The 25566-nt window shown below is 44.8% G+C and overlaps 1 protein-coding gene across 5 annotated transcripts in view; it reads right to left on the bottom strand.

The window, feature by feature from the left end:
* ntrk2a (neurotrophic tyrosine kinase, receptor, type 2a) overlaps window positions 1-25566 on the bottom strand; it is a 96449-nt gene that overhangs the window by 22193 nt on the left and 48690 nt on the right. For all 5 annotated transcript variants that reach the window (XM_061817205.1, XM_061817204.1, XM_061817203.1 and 2 more), the window contains 2 exons: window positions 14207-14395; window positions 5115-5245 (listed from right to left, as the gene is read on the bottom strand). In XM_061817205.1, coding sequence (XP_061673189.1) covers window positions 5115-5245; window positions 14207-14395 — 320 coding nt within the window. The remainder of the gene's footprint in view (window positions 1-5114; window positions 5246-14206; window positions 14396-25566) is intronic.

The raw sequence follows: 25566 nt of genomic DNA on the forward strand, positions 1-25566 counted from the left end.
TTGAATCCGCAAGAAACACATTTCCTTAAATAGTGACCTCCGATACAATCGATACTCTGCCCCAATTAATTGAGTGCATCTTCCACAAAAAAAACGTTGCGCTTTAAAAACTTTCCAGCCTGAGATTCGAACATACGACCTGAACAACTAAACTAAACGTACCGCAGTTCGTCAAACGGTGGCCTCCGTTCTCACAGACGACGTGCCCTAATTAATCATCGGGGTGAATCATCCATGAAAAAAAAAAAAGGACCAAAGTTTTTTGGTAGCATTTTTTCGAGCCACCTTCTCGAACGTGACTCATTATGTAATCGGCGCTTGCCTGTAATGGACATCTAGTACTTGCTACACTTGAGTAAAAAAAAAAAATGCCTTTCAGCGATTAAAAACGCTGTTTCGGAAATTGCCGACTTCATTGACACAGTACACCACCACAGCTGAGAAAGTAGAAACAACACCTACCGACCGACTTCACATTTAAACGTGAAGACGGCTCATTTTGATTAAGTTTTACATCCGCCGGTTGAAGTCGTTTCATCTATTTCCGACGACCCGGTTTGACGTTCCAACGGTTGATGTCGCAAAAAGGGAGGAGGGCGACGGGGGTGGTGGTGGTGGCGCAGGAACCCTGGTGAGAAAGGGTGACTCACAGCATTCCGGCAGGGGAGGAGGACGGGGATGGAGCGAGAACATGCCACATTAACTAATTGAAGAAGAAAAAAAACGAGTGTAATCAATGGACTGCGTCCAATTATTTCATGATGAATGAACATTAGCCAAGCAGCACTTTTCGGAGCGTGGCGTTAGGTACACTTGCACAATCGAGAAGGGAATACAGTAGTGGCTTGTCGAACTAATTTCATTTGTTCTGTGAACAAGCCCCTCACTCAATTTGGATTGGATAGTCCAAACGCTTTTCCCCATTGAAATGAATTGGAACGTCATCATTCCGTTCCCGTTTGTACATACGTAAGTCACTGATGCTTTCCGCCTGCTGCGGCTCATTTGGTGGCAGAGCTGGACACCGATGGGTTGCCGTTCCCAGTCCCAGCTCGTGACATGTGCATTCCACTTCCGCGTCAGCGACGGCCAGTTCATTGAGTATGCTTTACCGCATCCTGGGTTACTCTGCCACTGCGCCATTATAGTCAAGTCACGCTTTTGTTATGCTCTTTAGTTGTCTCATGGTTATCGGACATTATTTCTTGTTTTTTGGATCCTGCCTTCTTGGACCTTGTTGTTGTGCACAACTTTAGTTTATACTAAAACCCATTGAACATCATGTCCTCGTCTTGGAGTCCTGCATTTGGGTCTGCCCGTGCACCCTTGCTTCGTGACAGCTCGTCCCTGGGCAAGACATTGAAGACGAATTTTCTCCCAGTGTGCAAAGCAGCAGCAACCCTCTTATGTAAGAAAGGTTCGAAATTAAGGCCCCGCGAAGCGCTTTGGGCACCACAGGTTGTAAAAAAAACATACCTAAATCACTGAGACGCGGCAATAACACTAACGCTAGCGCGGCGCTAACAGGGCCAGTTAAAAAAAAAACATACCGGTAAAAATCATGAAGACACGGCAATAACACAGCAGCAACACGGTAGCGCGGTGCTAATGCTAGCGCGGCGCTAACAGGGCAAGTAAAAAAAAAAAAAAAAACAAACATACCGGTAAAAATCATTAAGACACGGAAGTAACACAGCAGCAATACGCTAGCACAGGGCTAACGCTAGCGCAGGGTCGGTTAAAAAAAACAAAACATACCGGTAAAAGTCACTTCCTTGGCACATATATTCCACCAGTCTCACTTAAGTTTTCCGCTCAGTGCCCCCTTGCGGCCGTGAGAAAAAAAGCCGCATCACCGCATAAGCCGCAGGGTTGAAAGCGCGTGAAAAAAGTCGCATCTTAAAGGCCGGAAATTACAGTCAATTACACTCCATTTACCATTTTATTTTTGTAGTTGATAATTCGCTTGGAACTCAAAATTTTGTCCGCGAACACAAAAGCAAAATAGTGACCGAGTGACAACCCGCAAGTTGAAAAACGTCGAGGCACTCGTGAGTCAACGTGCTGCTGGAACGATTCGCCCACGTCACAGTAACGCAGGTGAAGGGGAAGCGGAAGATGTGTAAATGGCGTAATCGCTCGCAGGTTATGTATTGTTCATGAGCAGCCTTCCTCCATCGGATTGAGTTTCGCACCCCCCACCCCCGATGGCGAGATGGATGAATAGATAAATTGGGATTTCCAGGGAGGCAAACTGGCTCGATGGGACTCGGACGCCCGCGGCTTAGGTTCTAATTCGACGGCTTACTGGCGACAAACTGCAACGTGAGGAGGGTGAACCCGGAGTCCGGGGAAAGGGAAAATCAAGGACTTCCGTTCTCGGATAAAATAAATCAAAAGGAAGCGTTTGACTAATTGGGAAGCCACATCGACGGAGAGATGGCCGCCATTTGTCAAAAAAAAAAAAAAAAATAACGTTTACGTGTCGAACTCGTAGCCCTGGGAGGGGGGCCTGATCCGGCCCACCATATCATTTTTATGTGGTCCGGGAAAGCAAATCATGTTGACGGAATTCATCTTTCTTGTGAAAACAGGAAAAATGAAAATTGTCTTGTTGTAAGTCAACTCCTGCAACCACTCCCCCCAGTTAATAATAGTTGAACCCTTTTTTTTTGTTATTTTGCTTGTGATTTCAAAACAAGTTATCCATCAATTTGTTGCATGTATGTCATTTTATGTAGTGATAATTCATTTATATGGCTCCACAGTCATAACGGCCCTCTGAGGGAAGTCATAACTACAAAGTGGAAAAATAGTTTGAGTTTCACACTTCCCACTTGACTTTTTTCATACGGATGTTTTATATTAATGGCCTAGAAGTGTCTTTATTTTGTTTTGTACATATATGTACTGTAATTATGATTTTCCGACTGAATTAGTGCAGGTCGGTGATTTTGGATTCTGACTTTTCTAGCAAAGGAAGTCTTTCTGATACATTTTTAATGCGGAGAGTGTACATACAGTGGTGAGAAAAAGTTTGTCCCTTCCTGATTTTTTGGAATGTTCTTCACACAGAGACAAATTTAAATATTAGTCAAAAACAGCATGAAAACAAAATGCATTTTTGGATTGGAAGGTTTTTAATACTTGGGGAGGAGTAAAATCCAAAGCCACTTGGCCCCGTCTGAAAACGTGATGGCCCCCTAAAAACCTACTGACTGGTAATAACTGGTAATAACTAACAACTGCAGTCGAATGATTTCAAAACTTGCAAGGGGAGCAAAGGAATTTTGGCCCACTTTGCGGAAATTGGTGTAATGCATCCAAATTGGGGTGTTTTCAAGCGTGAAATGCCTTTCCGCAGCATCCCAATCGGATTCGGGTCATGACTTTGACCCGACCGCTCCAAAGTCTTCATTTTGTTTTTCTTGAGGGACTCATAGTGGACTTGCTGGTGTGGTTTGGATCATTGCGCTGCGGGGGAACCCAAATTCCTTTCATCTTGAGATCATGAGAAGATGGCTGGACAGTCTCCTTTTGGATTTTTTGGGAGACAACAGAATTCATCCATCGATCCATTTTCTACCACTTTTCTGGGTCGGGTCGCGGGGGAAGTAGCTTCAGCAGGGATAGCCAGACTTCCCTTTCCCCAGCCACTTCTTCCAGCTCTTCCAGAGGGATCCCGAGGCGTTCCCAGGCCAGCTGAGAGTCTCTCCAGCGTGTCCTGGGACACACCTCACCGGGGAGGCGTCCGGGAGGCATCCGGATCAGATGCCCCAGCCGCCCCACCTGGATCCTCTCAATGCGGAGGAGCAGCGCCACTCCCGGATGACCGAACTTCTCAGCCCATCTCTAAGGGAGAGCCCGGACACCCCGCGGAGCACAACAGATCTCATGGTTCCATTTATCACAGCAAGTCTTCCAGGTCCCGAAGCAGCAAAACCATCACATGACCACCATCGTATTTTAGTCTTGGTATGATGTTGTTTTTATGAAATGCGGTGTTACTTTTAAGCCAGACGTAATAGAACGCACACTTTCCAAAAAGTTCAGCTTCTGTCTCGTCACACCACAAAGTGTTTTCCCAAAAGGTCTTGGGGATCTTCAAGATGTCTTCTGGCAAAATTGAGTGTTAATATTATTTTTGTTCGGCAGTGGTTTCCATCTAAGATCTCTGCCGTGAAGACCAGTTTTGCCCGTGTCGCTTTCTTGTGAAGTGGAGTCATGAACACCGGCCTTAACTGATGCAAGCGATGCCTGCAGTTCTTTGGATGTTACTGTGTCATCTTTTGTGACCTCTTGGATGAGTCGTCACTGCGCCATTGGCTGTCAGTATGGTGGGTGGGACACCCCTATGATGCTACACCGCTATTCTATGTTTTCGCTACTTGTGGCTAGTGGCTCTCACTGTGGTTCGCTAGAATCCCAAAACCTTAGAAATGGCATCAGAACGTTTTCCACATTGATAGAGCGAAATTACTTTCTTTGTCATGTGTTCCTGAATTGCGTTGTCTCACATTTGAGACTTCACCTTGTCAGGCGGGTCCGATTGAAGTGATTTCTTGATCGAGAACGGGTGTGGGAGTACCGGGCCTGGGTGGTGCTTGACAAATTCAACTCACGTATAATAAACACCTCAGTTATGATTTAACAGGAGGGGCAATCATATTTTCACACAGAGCTATTTGGGTATATTGATTTTCTCTCCCTTAATAATGAAAAAATATTAAAAAAAAAAAACTAAATTCTGTATTTATTTGTGTTGTCTTTGATTCTAATATTGAAATTTCTTTAAATTTAAATGTAATAACAATCAGGAACGGGGTAAACAATTTTTGAAAAAAATTGTCCATTGGCTTGTATGGAGGTTTAATATTCCGGAACATGATGCGGCAGACGCTGGTCCGCCCCCCCAAAAAAAATATTGCGGAGCTCACAATGACTCAACCCCCGCCCCCGTCGAGAACAACAACATTACTGGCATTATTGTTTGTGTGCCGACAGTCACCTTCAATCCAAAGATGAATTTGATCTCTTCAATTCAGCAGAACGGGCGCCTGGCAGGTCTGAATATTAAACACGAGATTCAATCTACCCGACGTCGTGGGCGTTACCTTGACAGCCACCAGAATCTTCTCCTGGTCAGGTGACAGGTTGTAGCACTCGGCCAGGAAGACTTTGCCGAAGGCGCCCTCTCCCAGCTCCCTCTTCAGCACGATGTTGTGTCTCTTGATGTGCTGGACAACTAGCGCGCGTGACACAAATGTTTGTATGAGTCAACAGCGGTCGTGGGGGAACCCGCCGGAATCACAGCGATGATATTACGGGATGGCATTTAGTGAACCTCCAGTTGTGTTGCGCTGATGTCATCACTCTCACGGGAGAAATTTGCCGTGATGTGCTGCTATGTGGAGTATTTTGGAGTTTTTCATTTATACTTCATTGTATGCGCACAGTATCGTCAATAGACAAAAAAAAAAAAAAAAAAAACCTACGGCATAATACCTTGACTTATCCATCCATCCATTTTCTTAGCCGCTTATCCTCACGAGGTTCGCGGGAGTGCTGGAGCCTATCCCAGCTGTCAACGGGCAGGAGGCGGGGTACACCACTGAGCTGGTTGCCAGCCAATCGGAGGTCACATCGAGACAAACGGCTGCACTCACAATCACACCTAGGGGCAATTTAGAGTGTCCAATTAATGGTGCATGTTTTTGGGATGTGGGAGGAAACCGGAGTGCCCACCCGGAGAAAACCCACGCAAGGCACGGGGAGAACACGCAAACTCCACACTTGCGGGGCCGGGATTGAACCCGGGACCTCAGAACTGTGAGGCAAACGCTTTACCAGCTGATCCCACTGTCTCGCCTTATATTTCATATAATCATTTAAATTTCATTTTAGATGTTTTTTTTTTTACACAATTTTCATGACTTGTGCATCTACCAAAATGTACTTGATCAATTATGTTGGTAATTAATCAGATTTATCCATTGTCAATACAATTACTCTACTAATAAGGCAATTTAAATTGAATAACTATTATTATTACTACACATTTTACATTAAATTGTAAATGAAAAATGTATCTAAATATCAAATAGCATTTCAGTTACGTTACAGTTCAGTTTTTATGCTGAATACGAATCTTAAATCCGTTATGAAGGAAACATTTTCATTTTTTTATTATCTGCAACAGGCGACACGGTGGATCATCTGGTAAAGCGTTGGCCTCACAGTTCTGAGGTCTCGGGTCCAATACTGAACCCGGGACCTCAGAATCCTGAATCCTTACGTTTGCCTGCATGGCTTTCCTCCGGGCACTCCGGTTTCCTCAAACATTCCAAAAACATGCAACATTAATTGCACACTCTAAATTGCCCCAAGGTGTGATTGTGAGTGCGGCTGTTTGTCTCTATGTGCCCCAGCGATTGGCTGGCGACCAGTTCAGGGTGTAGCCCGCCTTCTGGCCATTGATAGCTGGGATAGGCTCCAGCACTCCCTGGGACTCTCGTGAGGATAAGCGGAAAAGAAAACGGATGGATGTTCCAGTTACTTTATTCATTCTGTGAAAGAAGTAAAATTTTGCTCCGAGTAACCAGTCCGGTTGAATGTTCTGAACTCCTGCTTCCACGCGGGTCAGACACATTCAGATGTTTTGCGGGGTTCATGAGCTTGAGGATGAATATTGAATACCGGATGTCATTTTGCGCCGACTTTAGACAGACAACTCGCTCGAGAGCGGTTGTAGTACATTTGCACTGGATTTTGCCTCAATTATTCCAAAACGGCCGTTATTAATAGGATGATCAATGCAATCGTTTTCATAATGGCCATCTGTCGTCCTTGTGAAAGGTATTCTTTTCTCTTTTTAGGGGGTGTGAGGAGTCTTTGTGTGTGTGTGTGTGTGTGTGCCTTCTCCTCTCCCACTGCTGAATCACTCCACAAACCTGCTTTCTGTTGCTTGGCAACCCGTGACTCCGCGTCAGCTAATTTTGACAAGATTTAACGTCCCACCACGTTTGGCTTGATTCGTGGCAAAGTTGTTGCTGTAACCTCGCACAGCCGGTTACAGCACATGTGTAGCCCACCCGGGCTGGATGGTGACACCCCATGTGACCACCCCGGCGCACGCACGCACACACACACACACACACACACACACACTCATCCGAGATTCATCTGTGATGTGATTAAGAGGCACATTTGAAGAAAAGCTGCGCACTCGGAAAATTACATTAAGATCCAGCCGGTCTCTCAGAAGCCGCATCGATTTACACCGAGGGCGAGAGACAAAAGATTGAGAAATTTCGGAGCGAGAGAAGCCTCCCCGCTCCGGCTGCGAAAGCCCCAAATTTCACGCCGCCGTTACTCGCCGTTCATTTCGCGTACGTGGGTGCGCACGTAATGGTTTCTATCATCGAAATAGACTTTTTAAAACGTGTGTGTGTGTGTGTGTGTGTGTGTGAAAGGCAAAGGTGGAAAATGTGGGGTCGTCCTTCACAGTTCCGATTTTGGTGGCGTCAAAAGAGGCTCCCGGAAGCGTTACGAAGGAAACAAAATAGGAGCAATTTTCAGTAAAAAGATGACATACACCATAGCACAAGTTCATTTAGGACATTGATTTAAAGTGTAAGGAATTTGTAATTTCGCAAATTATCTTATCTAGACAAAAACACATGTTCAACTGTTCCATAAAATGGATATCCCGTTTCATGTTTTCACGCAGGAAAATATAAGTGTTTAGGACTTAAAGTCCGCGAACTTTGACCTAAATGAAAATCGCAGGGCACATTGAGACCAACAGCCACACTGACAATCACACCTATGGGCAATTTAGAGTGTCCGATTAATATTGCATGTTTCGGGGATGTGGGAGGAAACCAGAGTGCCCGGAGAAAACCCACACGAGCGGATCCGGGATTGAATCCGAGCTTTACCAGCTGAGCCACCTTGTCGCCTGTTGCAGATAATCAAAAAATGTTTCCTTCATAACGGATTTAAGATTCATATTCAGCATGAAAACTGTATAATATTAGCAAAAAGGTGCATTGCGGTCCTTCCATTCCCTTCGAGAGAGCCGACGCTGGTGATCTACTGGTGGTGAATTAGCAAGACTAAAGAACTGGCTAAGGCGACCTGCGAAAACCAAAATGAACACACATTTTAAAAGGTCTGAAAGTATGATTTTTTTCTAAATTGGCGTTTTTAATTGTCATTCGTATTTGGTAGCAGGCGGCGGTGCAACAGCACCACAAATGAAAAGATGTGCAAACAACCTCAAGCAGTGTCTACACATGATTGACTTCATGATGCGAGATGTTGATTCAAGAGAAGTGCTAAGCGGGGAGTCTTCATGGCGACGTGCTGATTGCTTAATAGTGCGCTGAGGCGATCAGATGGTTAAATGGGGAGGGGTCGGGGGGGGGGGGGGCAGTGGCAGGAAAGCCAATGAGCTGGTGTGTGTTTCAGTCAGGACAAGCAAGGCAGAAATGGAAAAGGATGCTAGTGTGAGAATGGCGAGAGAAAGAGTTGTGAGGTGGAGAAGCGGACGTACGTACCGATAAGCGAGTCGAATTTGCCTTCCAGACCGATTCTGATCAAAGTCAACAAAGATCCGATTATCAGATGTCTCTGAAACACGATCCTGAATGAATGATCTCGCGGCGTGGGACGGGTTAAGAGTGAGCTTTCTTCCCTGAACTGCTGGAAAAAGTCAACAATTGGAAATGCGAATCTTGTGTTGTGAGCGCCGAGTTGAGACTACGAGACTGTGACATGAAACGCGACGATTGGGGAGAAGCCGAATTTCAGCGGAGGCGTCGTTATGTGCGCGGTGTGCCGTTTTGTTCGTCTCGAGTACGCCACAAACTATAGAGCTCGTGCACCTACCTCACTGAAGTCACGTGACTGGCCACATTGACAGTCTAGCAAAGCATTCTTCAACGCTAAGTCAGTTGGAGACGGCACGACGCCCAGAGTTTTGTCCGATACCGTTAAACATTTAGAAAGTGAGAGACGCTTGGCATAAAGGACCCATGTTGAATGCCGAAGTCGATGTTTTTGCCGATAAGAAAGTGGACCGTTAACCCACTTCCACAACTGGATCCACACGCAGATCTGGTGTGTAAATCATTGAGATTTACATGGAAGAGTTTGTAACCGTAGAAAAGTCTGGACGCATGCAAATACTTCGTTGCTGGATCTGTTCTCAATCAAGAATAAATCCCACATAGTGATGCAGCCACTCAGATTTTTTCAACATAAATACCAATATTTAAATAAATGACCCCTGGTTTTACAAACTCGCATTCATTAACTATGATTGGGGAAAAAAAGACAACAGGTTGACGGCTCGTGAACGTGGAAGCGTGTTGCGGCCTCACGTTAAACTTCAGCAAACCTCTCCCCAACAGACTTTTTTTTTTTTAAATATGCATTGTTCTCAAATGAATCCAACGGGTATTTAAAAAAAGAAAATAAACTGCTGGAATAGGCTTCCGTACACGGAAGGATGTTGCGGCCACACGTTAACTTCTGTGTGACCGACGGTTTATTTTCTTTTTTGAAATACGCAATGGACTCATTTGAGAACAATGCATATTTAAAAAAAAAAAAGGTCTGTCAGGGAGAGGTTTACCGAAGTTTATCGTGTGGCCGCAACATGCTTCCGTGTACGTTGGGGACGGCTTCATGTTTTGTTTTGTTTTTAACGCATTATTCTATAATGAGCCAACTTGCCATTCTAAATACTTCTTTGTACTTTGAGATTGAGAAGAATAATTCCTACCTGAAATGAAGCAATCGCTACCCAGGCGTGTGTATTTGGTTGGGCACCATCCATCGCGTTTAATTGCCGAAATCCATCGATCTTTTCTGGTCTTTTCAGCTGGTATTCATAGAATGATCTCTTTGAATAATATTTGTCAACCAACATCACAACAAGTCTCGGGCATTGTGAGTATTCTGCTCCGGTTCAATGTCTCCCACAATGTCGAGCAGCTCTTTTTGACCGGCAATATGGCGCCGTGAAAATGGTTGACGTCACGTGCAGGAGCTCTATAAGGGCCGAGACACCACAAGCAACGTGGTCTAAACCGACTGCTGTAGCTCAGTACGCGGGGTTCGGCAATGGTTCTTCACCATCAGTCATCAAAGTCAGACATAGACAGCCAATGCAGACATAAAATACTGCAGATAGTGTATAATACTTATAGTTTCTCATGTTTATGAATTCATATGTACCTGTGGCTAGCAAGCAAAATGCAGGGGGCCTCTGGAGAGGAAAATGCACGTGTGCAGTCAGTGAAGGCTGAAAATATCCACATTCTTGTTCAGTTCCTGCGCTGACCATCTGGCTTCTTGGCTGAGAAACGCACTGCTTTTGTGGTTTAGTAAGAACATAATAATACTGTGTAGTATACGGTATGTGTAGTCTCAAAATCCTACTCGGGAATTCCACTCTGTGTTGCAAAATGCCGGAGGAAGCGCGGCGCTCAATCGCTTTGTGTACGGCCCAAAGTCGACAATTGCAGTCATTTTTTTTTTTTGTTTTTTTTTTTTTGATGGTCCATTTCAGTCACGTTGGGCCGCGCCGCCCGTCGAGCGCCGGGCTTAAAAGCACTAACGTCAGTTCATGTGTTAAAAATTGGAACGTGTACGCGGAGAAAACGGACAAAACCAATTTGATGCTATAATCTAAAACATTTTGCGGGGAGCCGCCGGGAGCGCTTCAAACCTCTGCGATTGAATTTGATTACGTCAATCCAAAATCTATTGAATATGAAAAACAGGTTATCGTGCCAAAGAGTCGGCAATGTTGTGTACAAAATGCGTTTAAGCACATTGAATGAATCGTAAAGCCTTTAATTAATTTCCAATATTTATTTATTAATAAGTGATGCCAATATGGGATTTAGAGAGATAAATAAGCCCCTTTGAAACGATTCCTGTAAAATTGTCGCATCAGAGCCAAAATGAACATTTATCAAGACGCTTTTGCCTTCCACGCGTAACGCCGCGAAGCGCACGGCAGACAAATGGTGGCTTTCAGGGGCAGCGTAAAAATTACCTTTGCGTTCCACTCTTGTCTTTATTGAACACCTTTGCGCCCCCGTTGTTTACACCCGCCTGCTTTTTAATTAACGTGCAATCAGCCGGTAAAGCATTGGCCTCGCAGTTTTGAGGACCCGGGTTCAATCCCAGCCCCGCCTGTGTGGAATTTGCATGTTCTCCCCGTGCTTGCGTGGGTTTTCTCCAGTTCAGGGTGTCCCCTCCCTCCTGCCCATCTTGGATAGGCTTCAGCACGCCCTGAGACCCTCGTGAGGATAAGTGGCAAATAAAATGGGTGGATGTCTTGTACTCTATATGGTTGAATGTATTGCTTTGGATGGGAAACCACCACGAAAGATTTTCAAAATGTGCAACTCCATCAAGCTTGTGTGTTTTCGATCAGCGTCAAGTGACGTGTTATTACTGTTAATGGGACGTTTATAAACCAGCCCAGTGGATGTTCAAATAACCTTCCTGTGCGTCACATTGAAGTGTTGCCGTCATGCGTCGGCCTCATCAAGGATGCTGATAAATAAGTCCGTATATGACACGTATAAACCTTCAGTGAGCGCACAGAGAATTACTTTTAATGCCATATGGAGCCCGTGCACGTGACGTCACCATTTTCACGGCGCCATATTGCAGGTCAAACAGAGCTGCTCGACATTGTGGGAGACATTGAAACGGAGCAGAATATTCACAATGCACAAGACCTGTTGTGCTGTTGGTTGTCACAACAGATGGGACAGATTTTCAAATAGATCATTCTATGGAGTACCAGCTGAAAAGACCAGAAAATATCAAATGAATTTCGGCAATTTAACATGGCGGATGGTGCCCAACCAAAATACACACACGCCTGTGCAGCAATTTCAGGTAGAAATTATTCTTCTCAATCTCAAATTATCAAGAAGTATTTATAATGCCAAGTTGACTCATTTGAGAACAATGCACATTTAAAAAGAAAATAAACAGTCTGTCGCAGAGAGGTTTACGGAGATTAACGTGTGGCCGCAATACACTTCCGTGTACGTTGGAGACGCCTCTGTCGTCTTTTTTTCCCCTCCAATCATAGTAAATGAATGTGAGTTTGTGTAAAACCAGGGGTCATTTATTTAAATATTAGTATTTGTGTTGAATACTAGCTGAAAAGCTCGATGGATTCCGGCAAAGGTTAACGTGTCACCGAACACGCTTATACGTTCACAACCCGTCAAATCTCTCACTATAAGGGATTTATTCCTGATGACAACAGATCCAGCAACAAAGTATTCGTATGCGTCCAGACTTTTCTACGATTTCCATCTCTTCCGTGTAAATCTCGATGACTTACTCTCCAGATCCACGTGTAGATCCAGTTATCCAAGACAAGCAGAAGCGAATTAACAGTCCAATTTCTTAATCGGTGAAAACATCGACTTTGGCATTAAATACGGGTCTTCTATGCCGAGTTTATCTCATTTTTCCACGTACAGTTGTTTATTTTCACCTTCTAAACGTCTGACGGTAGCGGACAAGACTCTGGGCGTCGCGCTACAGGACGTATTTCTGTGTTGTCTCCAAACGGCTTAGCGTTGAGCAATGCTTAGCTTGACCGGCGATATGGCGACGTAAACAAAAGTCACGTGATTTCATGAAGTAGGCGCACGAGCTTTATACACAAAACACACCATTGAAAGGCATTGATTCGACATGCTTCCCCCCCCCCACCCCTCCGTCCCCCGCCCCCCTTCTCATATGTAGTAAATTTTGGTCTGCTGCAGGCCTTGAGAGGTCACTCCCACATTTGCCATTATTATTATATAACCCTCCCTCCCGCCCCGCACTCTCCACCCCATTCCGCCTCGCTTTGCTAATGTACTACACAAGGTCACAGCCTGAAAAAGCTTTTATGACTTGCCAATAATCATAATGTCACATTGATGGAGCAGGTCGATATCCGAGTGTGTACAAATGCGTGCGTGTGTGTTCATCCTCTTTGTCTTGTCTGCCTTTATGGTTCAAGCTATCAGTATAAGTCGGAATCAACCGCAATTAGCCAGCGTGTGTCTTTCAAAGCTGAAAGCGACGTTAAAGTCTTTCTGAACGATAGCGCGAGTCGCTCACGTGCGCGAGCTTGGTTTTTATTCATCCCTCAGAACAGAAGGCGGTTGCGACGCTACAAGGTCATTGCCATGACTGCGGCGGCGGCTCTTTCGCCACGGCGACCCCAGCACAACTTTTGCGTTTAATTTATGCGTCGCCGCTTGTGTAAAGACGTCACGCCTTTTGAACCTCCGCCAAGGAGGTTACAGGTCAAAATCTTGTGTGTGTGTGTGTGTCAAATGTTATTTTTACAACATGCCGCGGGCCACAAATAAATCAAAGATCAAAATGGGCAGAGGGCCGGTGTGACGGTCTGAGCGCTCCCCCGTGCTGAAAAGTCTCCTTGTGATGAATGCGCTTGCATTACTAACTCCGGATACATATCAGACGTGTACTGGGAAATCCCCCGGTCTCATAGTTCCCCTTCTTCTACATAGAGGAAGCTAACATACGTTATAACCTAACCTTAAAACAAAAGTTGGTAAAAAGAAATGCACATATATGTACGTTCGCTGAGTTCGTCTTTCTGAGACGAACACAGCGAACTCGGCGATAAGTTGTCGAATGGCACACGTTGAAGCATGGATGGGGATGATTCAGACCAGTGTGATGGAGCTCAACTACTCCGTTCTTGAACGCCCATTTTGTGTTAGCTATTTTATCGCATTTGTGTTGATGTGTGTGAGATTAAATTGTCAGAAACGCAATGCAACTGCCTGGTCGCATTTTGCTGGTTTGAACAAAGGGGACGTTAGTCTAAATTCACACGTAACACGATGGACGTCTCAGAAAGACGAACACAGCAAACGTACGTATATGTGTATATCTTTTTATCAACTTTTGTTTTAAGGTTAGCTTAGGGTTAGGATATAACTTATGTTAGCTCCCTCTATGTGGAACAAGGGGAACTATGAGACCGGTGATTTCCCAGTAAGTGTCTGCTACGTACCCAGAGTTCCCCCGTTAGTAACGCATGTGCATTCATCAAAAGGAGACTTTTCAGCACGGGGGAGCGCTCAGACCGTCACACCGGACTCGGTTTAGCGGTTGGTCCGAAGTTGTTACTCACACGTGTCCGTCTTGAGCAAGCTGTTTGAGCTCCTGAAGTACTGAGGGTTCTCGATGACGGGGATTTTGGTCATGCCGATGATGACGGCGTCGGGACCCATCTCGGAGGACGACGGCGTGTTGCTGCCGTTGGAGACGTGATGCAGCGGCGAGGCGGAGTCGTCGTCGTTGCTGATGACCGAGGACGGACCTGAAAGAGGACGCAGGCTGCTGGATGGCGTCTTTACCAGAACGAAAGCCGGCCAGTCACCGTGCACACGACTGCCACGGCCGCTTTGATTGTACGAGAGGCACAGGAGACTTCATTAGGTAGTTAAGCTGTTATTAGCCAAGATGGAGAGGACGGACTCCTAAGGAGAGGTGCTTATGTTATGCTATTAGATCCTAACAGGCTCCTGTATGATTCATACGGTATCACAATGGTTTCTGAATAAACAGCGCATTTCTCCAAATAGCGGTCTGCACAATTAGGTACTAGATGCGTCGTCCACTCGAATAAATGCGTTTTGACGGGCCTCGTTTCGTTGCTCGCATTTTCCCTCCAGCAAAAAAATGACAAATTTGTTGGAATTACCTTATGCCGACTTTAGGCGTCATCCTCAGTGTTGGTGCCTCTCTAATCTTTTTATGTAAGATGCAACAATGGGGAGGGAAAAAAAAAAAAAAGAAAAAGCTTGTTTTGGCAACAGCGCCGATGTGTCATTAGCATGTAATTAAGATTGCGAAAACAGAAAATTGTTTTCATACACCTTCCCAACATGGTTGCCAAGTTTGTGTGCTAGTGCCGAGAAACACAAACAACATCAAGACATTAGCGGTGTGGAGGGTGCGGGGGGTGGGGGCTAATTTCAGTTTGGGTCACGTCACAGAGAGTGAAGAATTATTGAAACACACACACACACATACATCCATATTAAAAACAACGGCGTGGCTCAAGGCCAGTGCATTATGAGCTGGGATTGATTTCCCATGAGCATCAAATGACAATGGATGTCTTTCCTCTCGTGCGGCCGCTTCAAATGAATTTTAACATCCAGCTGCAGCCGACGGGACGTGACGGAGGACGCGTTTGTTTTTATTCGGGTGTGCGTCAGGCCTGACCAGCTGGCTCGCGCGAGCGCGCGCCGGTGAGTCATGCGAGGATCGAAGGAGTCTCGGTAGGGAAGGCGAATGAAAAAGGATAGCGCCGCAGAAGACGTTTTTTATGGATGAGCTGCGTGTTGTGGTTATGCCGGAGGCTGACAGCGTCTTTGACACAGAAAAAAAATGCAAAGTTGGTGCATCAGAATTGCAACGTTTAAAGTATGCACATTTGCCTTTTACACGCGCAATACTTGTGTTCAACACTACAGGACTGGAGAAGGAAGCGTCTGGTGTTCAACTCGCAACCCCTGTTCACTGATGGGTAAAAGTGCCGGATCGACTTCAGCCGCATGTTCCGCATTGCTGCCTTTTACACAGAACAATGATGTGGGGGGGGGGGGGGGGGGAAGAAAGCAAACAAATTGAATAATTTTTAAGGCCACCCTGATCAAATTTAAGACCGCTCGTTAAATGAATATGACCACAGGGAGCAGGCGACATGCGCTCACTCTTTTACGAGAATATTTAATAATAATAATAGTTCTGGTACATCCAATGTGAGGATAAACGTTTTTAAGACCTTTGAAAAAAGAACAGGGGCTCCGTTTTGGTCGGGCGTGCATGCGGCGTGATCGGCTCGCAGGAGGGTTGGACCGCATTTTCGTAAGCTCGTAAAAATGCAAAAAAAAAAAAAAAAAAAACATCTGCGCTGGTTTGATCATGAATACGGCTGACTTTTCGCTGCAAATCAAACCAGCTCCTCTCATTCCCTTTAAATGTGCCGCAACGTGGCGACATTTCAATGACAAATCTTTTTTTATAATCAAACTGCGCAACATTTATGGCATTTGCGGCGTTTCAGGGTCACATTTGAAGACCGACTGAGATCGTATTTTAAGCCCTCTTAATTAAATAATACCTCTTTGAATGACAACATTATTTACATATCACACTCTCTCAAAAACCAACTGCGTGCAAAAAAAAAAGGCGTCAGCCAATATTCCCTATAAACTGTGCACGTGCGAAATCGTGCAATGCTGATGCAGTCTCTTCGCAGATATTCTGCACTGCGCACAAAAAAATAATAATCCAATGCAATTTGAAAGTGTAACGTACAGCTATTCAGTTTTTAGCATTTTGAAATGTGATTCAATGAATGAGTGATGACCGGTTGTTACATCCAATGGCACAATTCACATACGTACTGTAAAAAATGAAAAGAAGAAGCCACTGGTTTCTTTTAGGCAGCACGCGGAACATTCTCTAACAACGATCGCTGCTCCACCATTAGTTTACCTTACACCCCGCCAACTCCGCTCTTAAAGACGTACACTCATAATTACAAATGTTGCAGTACTTACGCAGCCCATCAATGTGTTTTAGAATGAAAGCGTCCACCGCCGCTGCTTTAGTTAGCAAAACGGCCTGGGCAACATAGAGCAATGACAAGCTAGACATGCTGCTTATGTTTACTTTTGATATTAATGGAGAAAGTTAAAAAAAGAAATGCTGTTGTTTTAAGATGCAATGACTGTCAGAGTACGTGAATAATCGAAGAAAAATTGGTGAAACTGAACGAGATTTTTGCTTTTCCGAGTGGGGAAAGGTCTGGTCTGAAGCCAAAGTAGAAAGTGCAGGATGAGATGGTGTGTCATTTTTTAAAATTCCACCTTGGCACAGCCTGATCCAGGATGAAAGCACAGACAATACAATGCACAAAAAGCAAAACCCCCCCCCCCATTGTCGTCGATAGCTCGCGAGAGGCCGGCTGCTTGAAAAGTAGATCTAGGGGTAAAAAAGTCTGGGCACCCCTGAACTAAATGATTGTTGGTGGTTCCATTCATTCCAATGCGTCACGCTAACATGCAAATTCAAATATGACAAGGTATCAGTTTGTATGACATTTTTAAAGCCTTTCAGTGAGTTTTCATGATTTACTATTCCTTTTAAAGATTGTAAAGACCTTTACGTCATCCAAATACGTTCAAGGATCCTCGGCTACCCTGCAAGTGGCGTTTTTTTAAAGATAACCGAGACCTTCATTTGGACAATTCGATTTTTCTCTCGGACAAAGAACAAGGACACGACTTCTAATTCCTTCAAGGAACTGAGCTGCTTGTTTACGTCTGCCGGTTAACTGCTCATTTGTTTAGCATGCTGAGGTTGTTTTTTTTTGTTTGTTTGTTCTCAGTGGTGTGTGTTTGGTGCGTTTGTACCGGGAGGAGCTGAAGCTCATGAACACACAGAGGTCTTGGGGTCAGATCGTTATAAACGCAGTTAAGCCGACGGGCAAAAAGGAGGCTGCGCGTCTTTGTGCGCGTACGCGTGGACGTCCGAAGCCAGACTGATGTGGCGTCAGGTCCGCTGGGAGTGACTCGGTAAAAAAAAAACAAAAAAAACACGAAGGACAAGACGGGAGGGTGAGGTGGAAGTTGAAGCGGGGTCAGGTTAATAGACGTGGAAGCCATGTTTAAATGGGAGGGACCACTTAATGGTCAATAAATCAGTAGCGGTCCTCACTGAAAGCTGGTTGCTGATTTTGCGTTGCCGTCAGATGCAGATGCAGCCTACGGGGTCAAAGGGCGTTGTCGTGGAAGACGGTAAACGACTTCTTAAAGTGAATTACTGTATTCTTACCTTTAAATGTTTTCCAATGTGGAAAAATCATTTTTGATAGTTATCACGTTAAAAAAGACGGGCTGCCGTTTTGTTCTCAAGCAAGGCGTGAAGCATGTTGATCCAAAATGGTACATCATTTTTAAAAAAAATAACTTGATCAATCATCTGTAACATTAATATGGAAAAACAATATTGTGGAGCACAAAGGTGGGAGTAATTCATATATGTGCAAGTCAAGATAAGTCTCGAGTTTTTGAACTTGAAGTTTCAAGCAAAGTCCCAAGTTACTCTGCCCAAAATTGTCGCCGCGGTGGATGGAGCGTCTGCATCACAGTTCCAAGGACCGGGGTTCAAGTCCCAGGCCCGCCGGTGTAGAGTTTGCATGTTCGCCCTGTGCCTGCGTGGGTTTTCACCGGGGCACTCCGGTTTCCTCCCAGATCCCAAAAATCTGCAAGATTCATTGGACACTCCAAATTGCCCCTCGATGTGATTGCGAGTGTGAATGGTTGTGCCATGTGCCCTGCGATTGGCTGGCGACCAGTTCAGGGTGTACTCCGCCTCCTGCCCGTTGACAGCTGGGATAGGCTCCAGCATGCCCGTGACCCTTCTGAGCATAAGCGGCTCAGATAACGGATGGACGTATTACAAAAAAAAAAAGTAAGACAACCCTTTTTTGTTCCTTTTGGTCAGGAATTGTTTTCGCCCTGGAAGTCTGCTACTTTTTTCCAGTGACCTTAACTGAAGCAAGGAAGACCTGCAATATGTCGTCCTGGGCTCCTTTGTGACCTCCTCGATGAGTTTTCCCTGCGCTCCTGAGGTAATTTTGGAGTGCGGCCACTCATAGGAAGGTTCACCACTGTCCCATGTTTTCTCCATGTGAAGATAATGGCTCTCACAGTGGTTTGCTGGAATCTTAAAGGTTTAGAAATGGCTATTGTAAGGCTTTCCACACTGATCGTTACTTTATTTCTCATCTGTTCTTGGATTGTGACATTCTGTTGCAGCTTTCTGAGCTTTTGGCTGTCATCATTTTGTCAAACTATTTAAGTGATTTCTTGACTGCAGTGCTCCGAAGGTCATCAGGGTCTGGTGCGGTCGGTAAGAATGAACCAAAAAAAAAAAAGATGCAATTAGCTCCAGTTGAATCCCGATCGTTGTCTGACACGTGCTTTTGTTTGATGGTCTGAAAAAAAAGTTGGAGAACTGAACAAAAATAAAAATTTGAGAAACTTTTTCACGCCACTGTATGGGATTGACGAGTTGCTGCTGTTTTAGTTAGCATTGGAGTTGCTAGAGCACTTTAATGTCCGTGTGAATAATAGTCTATAAAGGGAGTCAATTAACGTTTGAGGGAGGCGTTTATATGTTGTGGGAAAATGAACAAGCACTTGAGATATGACATCTCTCAGAGTAGGGACTAATATTTAAGAAAATACGATACTGTAAATTACAGTATGTGACAAACGGTTTTGGCTAAATTACGCAATATCAAAGCAATAATCCTGCAAGTTTTTTACAATTCTACAAGTGTTGTGTAATTTCAGGCATTTTTCTTCATGCTTAACGGGGTTTTGGTCAAGACAGTCCGACCGGGTTCCCGATTTTGATCGTTCCGTCTGAGTTTTGGGGATTTCATATCCTCGAGCGCAGACACGTTCGGCTCAGTCAACGACGGCAACAATCGTCTGACGGAGCAGCTGCGTCGTGTCAGACGAGGTCGGGCAACTGCGGCGCTTTAATCACGGTACATCTTGTTCACAGTCGCACTGTCAAATTAACACGATGCCATCCTGGCTGCCTGCGTTATCGCAGACTCGCGCTCAACAATACAATTAGCCGCTTAGCAAGAGAAGTCGACAGATGGCTTTTCGTGCATAGAAGACACTGTGCTGGGAGGTTAAGAATAAAGAATAATAGAAGTGAAACGGCAATGTTCAGCATTTGTGTATGTATATTCGCTTGAATATAGAGCTCTTCCACCTACAGCATGAAATCACTTTTGTTTACGTCGCCATATTGCCGGTCTAGCAAAGCATTGTTCAATGCTAAGTCGGTTGGAGACGGCATGAAAATATGTCTTATAGCACGATGCCCAGAGTCTTGTCCCATACCGTTAAGCATTTAGAAAGTGAAAATAAATGACGGTACGTGGAAAAATTCGATAAACTCGGCATAGAGGACCCGTATTTAATGCCAAAGTCGATATTTTCGGCGCTAAGAAATTGGACTGTTTATTCGCTTCTGCTTGTCTTGGACAACTGGATCTACACACGGATCTGGTGAGTAAGTTGTCGAGATTTATACAAAAAAGTTGGAAAATCTATAAAGGTCTGGACGCATAAGAATACTTTGTTGCTGGATCTGTTCTCATCAGGAAGAAATCCCACAAAGTGACGGTTTTGACGGCTCGTGAACGCAGAAGCGTGTTCGGCCACACGTTAACCTTTCCCGGAATCCATCGATCTTTTCAACTAGTATTCAATACAAATACCAATATTTAAATAAATGACCCCTGGTTTTCCACAAAATTACATTCATTTACTATGATTGGAGGAAAAAAAAGACGACAGTCGTCTCCAAGGTACACGGAAGCGTATTGCGGCCACACGTTAATCTCCGTAAACCTCTCTGCGACAAGACAGTTTTTTTTATTACGCATTGTTCTCAAATAAGCCAACATGGCATTATAAATACTTCTTGGGAATTTGAGATTCAGAAGAATAATTCCGACCTGAAATTTAGCGAACGCAACACAGTCGTGTGTATTTGGTTGGGCACCATCCATCACATTTAATGACCGAAATCTATCGATATTTTCATGTCTTTTCAGTTGGTATTCCAAAGAATGATCTCTTATCCGAATATCGGTCTCGTCTGTCGTGACAACAAACAGCACAACAGGTCTCGGGTATTGTAAATATTCTCCTCCGGGTCAACGTCTCCAACAATGTCGAGCAGCTCCGTTTGACCGTCAATATGGCGCGGTGAAAATGGGGACGTCACTTGCACGAGCTCTATAGCCAGCTGGATATCAAAGGTAGAATAATTTGGCTTCTGTAAAACGCATCGCATGAATTAAAAGAACTTTTTCCACACAGCTTTTGTATCGGTCCTAATTAGTTTGTGCAGTGTGACGGCGAGTCAGCTACAATGCTAATTGCGTTCTGTGGTGCGGGTTCATTTTTGAAGACTCTCATTTGGAGAAGTCCCGATTGCTCCGAGGGCCTCGGATCAGAGGTTTTACGGGCCGTGCCGCAGCCTGATGGAAATAACGACCGTGAGCGACTACACTGATCCGCCTCGGGCTCGCCGGGTACAACGCAGACAAAGTGTAGCCATTTGCCAGCGCCAGTTGCCCGGGGCGATAGGTGTTGGGAGGCCATAGTGGGATTTAAGGACATCACAGCTTGTCGGTGGGAATCTCAAAGGACCCACGAATGTCTCATGCCTGGGGAGGAACAAGGACAGTTATTAGCGGGGAACGGTGGATTTTAAAGATGGAAGATAACTTCAAAGCGTTTCTCAGTCAGGTTGGGGCTGGGATTGGGGTGGGGGGGGGGCCCTACATCTGGTACATCGAGAGACAATCACAAAATCTTGACCTGCGATTTGACACACAGTCGGTCTGCACATTTACAAATTATTACTCCGTTATTTGCTGAAGAACTGACGTAGTTACTGTATTTATGCTGAGAAAAGTATTAAATTATTGCTTTGACGCAATCTCGCAGCATCTCGCTGTCGAGGAACAACGCTGAACGGAGAGGGGGAGAGGTTTTAATGAAACAGCAGTTTCTAAATAAAAGTTCTCATCGATATCAGAATTCAAAGTGTCACCGTCACGAAGAAATGAATTGAAGGACTTGTGTAATTAAAAAAAACAAAAAAGAGCTGACACATGATACACCCCAGCTTTTGATCACAAGTTACAAGCAGAGCTAGCACAGGAAGCTAAAGTAGCAGTCAGTGTCACTACTTGACAAAATAAAACTAGAACAAAAATATGAACTCAAATAAAATATCCATGTCAGTCCTTTGTATGCAAAAGTTAATCAATAATATACTGTCCAGTCAAGCCTACGCCGGTGAGCAGAAATTCATTTTCCCGAAATTATTCCTCAAAGCCAATTTTGCCAAGTCGTCAAACCCGTCAACCAATCGGACGTCGCGTCTGGTTTGCTGCCGTGTTGGGATGCCCTCCCGTTATTTTAGCCTTAGCCCACTTACCAAAAATTCACAAATCGACGCAAAAACTGACTGGTGTCATTCAAAAGACAATACCTGCAAGTAAACAAACCACGTCGATGCGGAGGATCACCAACAAGACACAAAAAAAGCCTCTGTGACCCCCTTGAAGCTCTTCTTAAGAGGCACACACACAAGGCACGCAAACGCATGCGGTAACGTGAACCCCAAAGCTCGACAAACTGCTGTCACCAAGTGGACTGAAGGCAGGAAGTCAAATATTGATCCTGGCCAGGGGGGAAAGGATGTGGGGGAGACCAGACAGAGGAAGAGTCTGCCTCGGCAGAAGTGGGCACACTACCAAAAAGACCTTCGCGACAGTCTCGATAAATTAGAATCAGCAACACGATTGGCCTACGTGCCAATCCTTCATTCTGTCATTCTGCGCCAATTTTGCCCAGACTTTCCCGGAACAATATTTGGATAAGAGCGTCAGTGATCGGCGTCAAGCTGTTGCGTGATAATCGATCACTTACATTCATGTACAGTGAAGGAAACAAGTATTTGAACACTCTGCTATATTGCAAGTTCTCCCGCATAGAAATCATGGAGGGAGGGGTCTGAAATTTTCATCGTAGGTGCATGTCCACTGTGAGAGAGATCATCTAAAAAGAAAAATCCAGAAATCAAAATGTATGATTTTTTTCCAAACGATTTATATGTGTGATACAGCCGCAAATAAGTATTTGAACACCTGAGAAAACCAATGTTAAGATTTGGTTACAGTAGGCTTTGTTTGCAATTACAGAGGTCAAAGGTTTCCTGGAGTTGTCCACCAGGTTTGCACGCACTGCAGGAGGGATTTTGGCCGACTCCTCCACACAGATCTTCTCCAGATCAGACAGCTTTCTTGGGCTGTCGCCGGACCTTTTTTCACCAAGCTGATTGGCCGTTTCTCCGTAGCCCTTTCCAGCCATGTGGAGTTGTACAATTTTGTCTCTGGTGTCTTTGGACAGCTCTCTGGTCTTGGCCATGTTACAAATTTGAGTCTTACTGATTATTTAGGGTGGACAGGTGTTTTTATGCACCTAACGACCTGACACACGTGCATCTGATTCAGGATCATACATGGGGTGGAGGTGAACTTTTAAAGACGGACTAACAGGTCTTTCCGGGTCAGAATTGTCGCAGATAGACAGGTGTTCAAATACTTATTTGCAGCTGTATTACACAAATCATTTAAAAAAAATCATACATTGTGATTTCTGGATTTTTCTTCTAGATGATCTCTCTCACAGTGGACATGCACCTTACGATGAAAATTTCAGACCCCTCCACGATTTCTAAGTAGGAGAACTTGCAATATAGCAGGGTGTTCAAATACTTCTTTTCTTCACTGTACATCTCATTGTCTATGTTGCTGGAATATGTATTCAAAATACAAGCATGTGGAACCACATGTGAAAATGAGAAAATCATCAAAGCTGGAGGAGACCGCAGTAATATTGATATTTGTGTATCAATAGCACAAAGTGGGAGATTAGGATACGATGCATGGCAACATAGATATTTTGTTCCATTATTCATACACTAAAGTCAAACGACAACATAATAGAATGCCCCAAAAGCAGTATAATTAGTAGTTTGTTTGCCCCAAAATGAAATGAAAAGAAATTAGAGACTTTTGCAAGCAGTGTGAGACCTTCACCAGAGTAGCAAAAGGATCAGTTCTGGAAAAACCTCGAAAATGTCCCAAGGTCACGATATTGCTCTGCAAAGACCTTTTTTCTTTTTAGGATACATATTCCACAGATATGGGCAGTATTGCAAATAGAACAGTGCGAGCTCGGCAAGAGTGGACAGATGGCGGCTCCTTGACATTGCAACGCGATAACGACCTCGTGAATCGGCCTCCTCCCTCTTTGGGGCCGACGCGCAGCCTCATCGCGTTTTCACCCCCGCCGCTGAAAAATAGTCATTTCCTCCTCTCCACTCCCCGCTTACGTTTGCTACTCCATCATCTCTTGCATCGCTGCCACCCCGTTTTCTTGACTCACCTCTTGTTTTTTTTTTTTTTTTAAATCACCCACATATCCTTCTCAATCGTTGCCTTTCTTTGATCCTTGTGCTTTCTTTCTTTCTTTCTTTCTTTTTTTAACATTCCGCCCACATTCAGGGGTTCTGACGACATGCCCGATGACTGATTCCTCCTTCTTCGTGATGAGCTCGAGTGCAAGTGAAAAGTCGGTCGTGATGCTAACAACTAGCATCCGCGAAGCTAGTGGAAGGCTCAAAATGATAGCGTCAAATGAAGAGAGCCTCCTCGAAGTCGATCGCAATCGATCGAGAACTATTTTGAAGTGAAAAACGTGACGATCCAAGGTGGCACTCTGCAGTGGAAGAAAAGCGCGTCGTACCTAATTTGGCCATTTTGTACGCCTCGGAACAGGAAGCGGCTCGACACAATTACACAGAGAGCGTTTACGCGATTGTTGAGGGGCACAAAAGAGGAAACCCACCCAATCGCTGCGTCAACCATTATAAACAGCGCATTATCTTTGCCGCTCGCAGTTGCAATAACATCGAACTCGACACAAATGCAACAGTCAGTTTTGACTTCTGATATGAGACTTATCAATACTTAGCTTAAAGCACAAGTGTCATGCCTATGAACATTCTAAAATAGATATTGGAATGAAAAATACATGTCACATTATTCACTTCAATGTCTATACGAAAAAATATCTATGAGTGGAGAGCGCGACATCCACGCGCAAAGTTGCGGAAGTCTCATTCGACATTCAAGTGGTCGCCATATTGGCTGCATCTTCTGTCCGTGACGTCACACCGCGACACTCGCCATTGAAAACACGCTGTGCCACCTACAATGGGAGACGAACACGCCCCTTCTGACACGGAAGAAGAGAATATCTCACAACCGAGTGAAGTGACTGGGGAAATATTAACCTATCGTTTTGAGCCATATTTAGATGATATGCGGATCACGGCCAAACCACCTCCCCGCAGCGATGATAAAAACAACCCCGCCACCCTGGCCAAAACCGTGTTCACAAGGCCGGCTTGGCCTTGTCCCCAAAGTCGGCGGCGATCCACAAGGCCTGCGGAGGCCGTCCTTCAGCGGCGACTGCACGGAAGCCTCCCTCGACATATTTAGCACCCCTGATTTACAAATTACATCCCCCGCCCCAACTGTTGTTTTTATTTTAGTCGCTGTGTACCCACCTACCTGTCATTTGGAACCCACGAAGCTCTTGTCCTTTGCACCCGTGCAATCCATTTTTCACGATGAACCGGGTCTTTTGGAAAAGTATGAAGAGCGAATCCATCCTCCCGAGTGTTCGAGCCATATCCAGCAATACGACGAGCCGGCATTTTGGCTAACACGAAGGAACAACGAGCTACCTTCCAGCAAGTAAAACTAGCATAAACAGACGAGACGGCTTGAGTGCGCTA

Source organism: Syngnathoides biaculeatus, chromosome 4 (assembly GCF_019802595.1).
Source record: "Syngnathoides biaculeatus isolate LvHL_M chromosome 4, ASM1980259v1, whole genome shotgun sequence".
Classification (NCBI taxonomy): Eukaryota; Metazoa; Chordata; class Actinopteri; order Syngnathiformes; family Syngnathidae; genus Syngnathoides; species Syngnathoides biaculeatus.